General features: G+C 37.0%; 1 protein-coding gene across 1 annotated transcript in view; it reads left to right on the top strand.

Annotated features, from left to right (window-relative positions):
* usp3 (ubiquitin specific peptidase 3) overlaps nt 1–7,651 on the top strand; it is a 12,185-nt gene extending 4,534 nt beyond the window's left edge. The window contains exons 4-15 of the mRNA XM_084094517.1: nt 12–95; nt 186–267; nt 550–632; nt 1,277–1,390; nt 1,968–2,081; nt 3,004–3,150; nt 5,069–5,175; nt 5,251–5,331; nt 5,416–5,534; nt 5,626–5,739; nt 6,544–6,611; nt 6,799–7,651. Of these exons, the coding sequence (XP_083950643.1) occupies nt 12–95; nt 186–267; nt 550–632; nt 1,277–1,390; nt 1,968–2,081; nt 3,004–3,150; nt 5,069–5,175; nt 5,251–5,331; nt 5,416–5,534; nt 5,626–5,739; nt 6,544–6,611; nt 6,799–6,964 (1,279 nt within the window). The 3' untranslated portion in view covers nt 6,965–7,651. The remainder of the gene's footprint in view (nt 1–11; nt 96–185; nt 268–549; nt 633–1,276; nt 1,391–1,967; nt 2,082–3,003; nt 3,151–5,068; nt 5,176–5,250; nt 5,332–5,415; nt 5,535–5,625; nt 5,740–6,543; nt 6,612–6,798) is intronic.
* Nucleotides 7,652–7,981: the final 330 nt, after the last annotated feature.

Here is a 7,981-nt window from a genome sequence, read left to right as displayed (position 1 = left end):
TTCTTCTGTAGTTACAGATGTGACGAATTTGTGGTGAACGACACAAAACTAGGAAATGTGCAGAGGGTCAGAGAACATCTTCAGAGTTTGGAAAAGTAAGATTGATGTTTGTCGAAGTGCATCCATTCAACAATCATCATCACATGAATACATTGTGTTTGAAACGATTTATTCTCTTTGTTCAGCTCTGTGTCTAATACCGACAGACAGAGGAAGAGAAAGCTGTCGGACAGTTCTTCTCATGACAGCAAGCTGAAGAAAGACAGCGTAAGTTGAATTTGATTCTAGATATGTGCGCAAAAGGGCCCAGTGTGCTGAGAAATGGTTCATAAAAAAGATTATATATATATTATATAGTGTAGTGAATGTAATATTTGAATAAAATACAACAAATAATAAAAAAAACTATATATACATTGATGCATATTGAATATAACTTAAAAATAGTAAAACAAAATTTTTAAATTTAACTAGTGGTGTGTATACATTCACTATTAGTTTAAATTATGTATGCTGGTTCCATTATTTTTCTGAAATGTCCCCACACAGGACGGCACTCTAGCACACTGTGCCACGGGCCTCCGCAATCTGGGCAACACCTGCTTCATGAACGCCATTCTCCAGTCCCTGAGGTAAGAGCAACCCCCACGACCCCGAGCTAAGGGCAGCCGGCGGTGTGTGTGTGTGGCCCGGCTGGAGGAGCTCGAGTGGTTCTCTGCTCTCTGTGGCCAGTGAGCTGGCTGGAGTAGAGCTTGATGGGAAGCCAGGTGAAGGATTAGGCCGTCTGCCCGCTCACCACAGCAAACCTTACACTGGCTAAACCGCAGCGACTAGCTCATGCCAAATATCATAAACCGCTAGGCCTATGAACTAGTGAGGAGAAGCATTGAACATTGTCTTATTGTTCCCATGGATTTTGTCAAGTTACAGAACAGCAAAAGCTATTTTACTTAGAGCAAATAATATTTCATTATTTTTAATTATTATAGTGTCATCATTATTTTTAAACTGTCATGGGTCTTTTTAATGATGTGCTGCATTGGTTTTAAGGCCTGGATAAGGTTTAAATCTACCTAAAAGAAACCTTTCCATTTGCAGACTTTTGCTGGTCATAATCCATGGAAAAGGAAGCTTTGGCAAGGTTTCCGAGGATTCTGGCATGTTGTCAGTGTTTAGTTTGCATTTTGGAAGATATACTAAAAGGGCGTAAGGATTTTGAGTCATGTTAGAGACAGATCTGTTTAGTTAAACGCTGGTTTTTGTTTCCTGTCTCCAGTAACATCCAGGTGTTCAGCTGTTATTTCAAGGAGCTGCCCTCGGTGGCCTTACGAAGCGGGAAAACGGCAGGAAGGAGAATGTACCACACCAGGAGTCAGGGGGACAGCAGTGTGTAAGGTCCTCTCCACTGAATGGCAAAGAGGGGGGGGTCGAATGGTGTCCTTTATTTTAAATTAATAATATATCACATTATCTAAAAAATATGAATCAAATATAAAATGTGAATTCCTGAATTTTTTTATATATCACTTTTTAATTATTTAAAAACTTTTTTTAATTCAACTTGCATTTTTAATCTTTCATTTGTTATATGTAAAATAAGTACAAATACAGTGTTTATCAACTGATTTTGCCCAAGAATATGCATGTTTTTTTTTTTATGTTAAATTTTGATGTCTTGTTCTCGGTGGCCAAAACACAATGTGGTTCATGCAATCTGTGGTTATCCTTAATACAACCTGTATTTAATAGTTTGGGTCTTTTTATTTTACTTTGTGTAGTTTGTTTATGGTTTTCGTGGATGAGAGCAGGTCATATATTTTGTTATCCTAATCACACAATTATATGTATTTAATCCATTGCGTTAATCCAAGTTTTTTGTCTGCTCTCTGCCACCCCAGAACAGGCCTGACGTATCAGTCCCTGTAATGTCCACTAAAATGCCAGTGTTTTTCTGCTCTGTTGTGCAGATCTCTGGTTGAGGAGTTCAGGAAAACACTCTGTTCACTTTGGCAGGGGAGTCAGACCGCCTTCAGCCCAGACGCCCTCTTTTATGTCATTTGGAAAATCATGCCAAGTTTCAGGTATCATAAAATCACACCATGCATTACAATTTATTGCACAATTTATAAGACATACTACAAGTCACACTAAAATGCAATTACATTTTTCATTATTCAAGCACCCAGAAAAATAATTTCTGTTTCATCCATTCTTGCTAGTGGTCGACCGTTATGGATGAGATGGCTTCTCAGAGAGCTGGATGGCCAATGGCTGATACAAAGCCGATATATGCGATTTCAGTTACAATATTATTTACTAATGTAAAGTTACATAATTAGAAATAAATAATTTTAACTTGATATAAAAAAAAATCTGTAAAGTAAACAAATCTATTTTTTAGATAGGAACTTCTTGATTTTGTAATCTTATTATAGTGATTTTTACAAATATAGTAGTTGTATGTTTTCGCAAATAAACACCAGGTTTTCCACACCGCCAAAAAAAAGTCCAGCTTCTGCCTCTTTTTTTGTCTGAAAACAAAAACTCAATGTGCAGTGCCAATAATAAAAAAAAAGCTAAATATTTTTACTTTCTCTCTGATGACATGTATTAAATAGTACATTTTAAATGTAAAATTTACAAATATATTTTTACATTTGACTTCCGTAATTATATAAACTAATTGTAATAATGAGTAATATTAGTGACCTAAAATATTAGGTACTTGATTGTGAAATATGCTGCCAGACCAAATACAGTTTTTTTTCTAAACCAATGCCTAAATCGCTATTTGATTATTGGTTAACATTATCCAATAGCCTGCATGGCCTCAGTGATGTCACCGGAAAAGCAAAATGTTTTCTAATTTTGAAATAAAGTTTACGAAGTCAAAAAAAAAATTTCTTTGAAGTAACACGCGCTAATGAATCTTCAAAAAATGCCAAGAACATCTTACAGAAAGTAATTGGGATCAATTTTGACTTTTATCTGATGTTTTTGCAGGGGTTACCAGCAACAGGACGCTCACGAGTTCCTGCGCTACCTGCTGGATCATCTTCACAGAGAGATGCAGGGGAGCAAGAACGGGTCGCCCAGTCCCGCCCTGACCCCGGACCGACCCAAACATGCCTCCGAGAGCAAATGCTGCATGTATGATACCCCTCTGAACACATATATTTGTAATTTCTACTCCCATGTCTTCCTTTGTTTGGACAAACAGATAGTCCTGCCCAAAACTTAAGCCGCCTTTCCACTATCTCTGACATTTGCATACGATTGTCACATTTATTCCCCTAGTGGCAGTTGCACGTAACTTTCAAATTGGTCATAAAGTAACTGTTACCCGCTGCTTATTCACTATGTTAAAATGAATAGAAGTTGACCGATTGGTTTTGTTGATTAATCGGCACCAATATCCGATTGCTGGAATGATCGTCAAAAATCCATATTGATAGTTTTTCCGGGTTGCATCTGTTGCTTGAATGGCTGAGAAGGGTCCACTGTCATTATACAGTACGAGAGCGGCCTCTAGAGGTGAAACAGTGCGGTCCAACCTAGTTTTTGTTATCGGGAAAGTCGACCCCTAAAAATTATGTGAATGAATGATTTGAATGAAGGTGTGAATCATGTATCCACACAAAACAAATGACACCCAACATGTCTGAAAGAAAAAGTAGGTTTTCTTGGGGCGAAACAATGTGAAAAATTATTAAATCATTATTTATTTCTGAATTATTCATGAAATGGTGTTTAAAGAACGATGTTTTAGTGGAAAAATACCGTTCATTCTCCCCTCACGCTCATAGTGTTGATTACATTTCTGATCCGAAATTTCTGCATATGCATATGGTTGGAACTCCACAAAGCTCCCGTACTACTCGACATCAAAAATGAACAACTTCCGGTCTGTCGCTTGTTCGGAAATTCTGGAAAGGCAGCTTTACGACACTGGTTAAGCAAGAACTTGATATTTTGGACCACTCAAACAAACGCAGAGTTTTTTGCAAGTGCCACAGTAGTGGAAAGTCATATATATATATATATATATATATATATATGCACAACTTGTCTTCAGTGAACTACATTTTTTTCCTAGTCAGAGCGGTACACAGATGGTTCGGGGCAAATTTCTAATTCGAGGTAGGTCTATCTCAGCAGGCTGCCACCTCGTTCCATATCTCCCCTGCTAGTTTAGCGAGTACGTGGGCAGCAGTGATAAAGATAACTCTTTACGGCACGCAGAGGGAAGTCTCTCTCGTATACAGAGACTGCTGTTCCCACACTTGCCTGCTGCTAGAGACAGAGCCACCCTGTTGTGTTTGTATTAATAGCAGCAGACAAGTGAGGAAGCCCCCAGCCTGGGCTGTGAGGGTGACCTGAGTGGATTTGCAGGGTTATTGAAAAGGAAGTGCAGTGTTGTGTCGTGCTCACTGGATTGTGCGGAACAAAATGGCAGGTTAATCCTGCTGCGAATAGATGGACTAAATGTGCTTTCACAAGGGCCTGATTCTGTTGAATACACTTGGGAAACGGTACTGATTTATTTAAACAGGACCTATTATTCCCTGTTCAAAGTCTTCATGTTGTTTTTGGGGTCTACTGGAATAAGTTTTCATGCTTGAAAACATTATTTTTCACAAGTTTGACATTGTCACAGCACCTCTTTTCCCAGTCTGTCTTTAACGCTCTGTTTAGTTCCGGTCTCAATGAAGCCCCTCCTTCCAAAAAGCACAATGTGCTCTGATTGGTTGATTGGTTCAGTGTGTTGTGATTGGTCAACCGCTTTGAGCGTGTTTGGGAAATGTCACAGCCCTTACCAATAATCGCAAGTTTCAACACACTACTAGCGCAACTCAATCAGGCCTCTCCCCTTTTTTTTTTTTTTTACATATGACTTGGGCGGGAATTATTTAAATGAGGAATATTGTGAAGTGTTCGTTCCCGGACGAAAACTCAAGACTACAATCAAGACGTTTCAGGGAGTTCAGAAACTGCTGTGTGCAAAACTCCCATTGGAGTGATAATAGGACCCCTTTAATAATGCAAAGCGGTTTTGCTTTTCTGCTAGAAACGGGACCTCCACCATCGTTACATCTGTGTTTGGTGGCGTCCTACAGAACGAGGTGTACTGCTTGATATGTGGCACGGAGTCTCGGAAATTTGATCCATTCCTAGGTGAGTCGTCAATCTGGTTCATCAGCTCTAAAAGCTTTTGTTGCCATGGTTATGCCAAATCTTGCTCTCCTCCAGATCTCTCATTGGACATTCCCAGCCAATTCAGAATCAAGACCACAAAAGACCAAGAGCCGGGGCCAACGTGCACTTTGAAAGGTAAGAGATGTTCTTAGTAACTATTAAATTCAGTTCATTTTGCTCTCCAGCAACACTAATAGGTTGTCTCTCTGCCGGCTACAGATTGCCTTTATAGTTTCACAGACCTTGAGGAACTTGATGAAACTGAGCTCTACATGTGTCACAAGTGCAAAAAGCGACAAAAGTCCACAAAGAAATTCTGGATCCAGAAACTGCCCAAGGTGATTGAAGTACCCTATGGAAATATCTCATTTTGAATTCTCATGTTTCATGTAGTTTGTAACGGTTATATGATGTCTTGTGCCTGTGCAGGTGCTTTGTTTGCATCTGAAGAGGTTCCACTGGACAGCGTTTCTGAGGAATAAGATTGACACCTATGTAGAGTTTCCCATGCGTGGCCTTGACATGAAAAGCTACTTGTTAGAGGTGAGCGCAAACCTGTTAATTCTGTAATAACGTTACTTATAACTGAAGAATGGGGGCAATTTATGCACTTATTTAATATATAAATTTCATTAAATTTAATTAAATTAAATATTATTTATAATTATAATAGTATAAAGTGTATATAATTGTATAAAGTGTACATACCCACACATACTTTATTAGGCTATTACTTTATATATGAATTAAATTATTTTAATATTATTATATACATTATCTAATATTAAAAAATACAATCATTTTATATATATATATATATATATATATATATATATATATATATATATATATATATATATATATATATATATATATATATATATATTAGTCATATTACCCTTCAAATATATTAACATATTTTAATATCATTTAATAATCATTTATATTTTTTCACATATAATATTCATATATAAAATAAATACAAAACATTAAAATTCATTACATCAAATATATTACTATTAATATTAATACTAATTACTATTAATTATAATTCTTTTTTTGTTATATTATATTTAAATAAACATAAGTAGATAATGATAAATACAATTACTATTATTATTTATTCATATACAAAGTAGTAAAATAATAGTAATATATTACTATACTATAAATAAATTGATTATTAATTTAAGAGAATTGAATAATAATTTGTATTTACAATAAAAAAAGTAATTATACCTTTAATCGATATGATTAAAATGATTACAATAATATTATATAATAAATGTTCTTCTTATTATATGATTGTTGTTATACAAAATATAACAATTTTGTAATTATATTCAGCCTGAAAACAGCTTGCCTGAGAGAGGCCTGTATGATCTTGCTGCAGTGGTGGTGCATCATGGGTCTGGGTAAGTAAAAGCTTGTAGCATACAACTCATTTACCAGCCTGAACATCTGTTTCATTGTCATCCACTAGGGGGGGATGTTATATCAGTAGCGGTTTCCTATTATTTCCTGTTATGTCAATTCACACTCTGTACAGATAATCAGATCACAGATATATATACTATATTCCATCTCCATCCTCTCCCGCAGCATCGGCTCAGGACATTACACGGCATACGGGCGTCACGAGGGCCGATGGTACCACTTCAACGACAGCACGGTCACTCTGGTCAATGAGGAGGCTGTGCTGAAAGCCAAGGCCTACATTCTGTTCTACACAGAGCACAGCGATCAAGAGAGTCAACCCAAGCTTTAAGACTTCAGTTATTGGACCTTCATACGTGTGCCGTCATCCGTCTCATGTCCTATGCTATCCAGTTATGTTTTCTCCATCACAGAACCTCAGTATAAACCGAATTGCTGCTTACATTTTGACTTGATGACTTGCGTTTAATAGACTGTCCCAGTTTTCATATGCCACCAGTGTGAAATGAGATTCCAAAGGCAATTCTTCAGGGGGCTGAAAAAATTGACTGTAGAAACAAAATGCTTTACAATTGATTTTTTTTTCTTAATCGAGTGTTTTTCCGTCTGCTGAAATGATGACAGCTGTCTCGTTTTTGTGTCAGACACTTGACGTTTCCTACTCACGCCAACGTTCTGCTCGCTGCTCCAGGAAGTCTTCTTTTTTCTGTTCAGCTTGGAAATTCATTCTTGTCCTCTGAGCCTGCTGTTCATTTGATATAGGTTGGCGTTGGAGGTATTTCCGAACCAAAACTTGAAAAGTATGATTTTACGTAACAAAATGTGTCATTTTTTTATCACAAAGCAGTAGTTGACTCAAACACAGCTATCACCTCACTAATGTGAAAATGAATTTTGAAGAGAAGGGTCCAGTAGTTCACATGTTTCGTTTCGTTTCGTTTCCTTTACGCTTGGAAATGTCTGACCTGATGTAAAGTTTCTGTCCTTTTAGAATTAAAGGGATGCATATTGTGCAAAAGTTGATTCGTGTTTTTATTATATTCTCATAATTAGAACGCATACAATGAATTATTGCATTTACTGGTCCATTTTGAAGCTTATTTTTTAAGCTCAAACATGCTGCGTAACGTGAGAATGAACCTCATTGGTTCTTGCTGAAGCTCAAACGTGCTGCGTAACGTGAGAATGAACCTCATTGGTTCTTGCTGAAGCTCAAACGTGCTGCGTAACACCAGAATGAACCTCATTGGTTCTTGTTGAAGCTCAAACGTGCTGTGTAACACCAGAATGAACCTCATTGGTTCTTGTTGAAGCTCAAACGTGCTGCGTAACACCAGAATGAACCTCA

This window comes from Abramis brama (assembly GCF_963993115.1).
Source record: "Abramis brama genome assembly, chromosome: 20".
NCBI classification, from domain to species: domain Eukaryota; kingdom Metazoa; phylum Chordata; class Actinopteri; order Cypriniformes; family Leuciscidae; genus Abramis; species Abramis brama.
The sequence above is the reverse complement of the archived record's forward strand: the minus strand, read 5'-3'. Positions and strand labels throughout refer to the sequence as shown.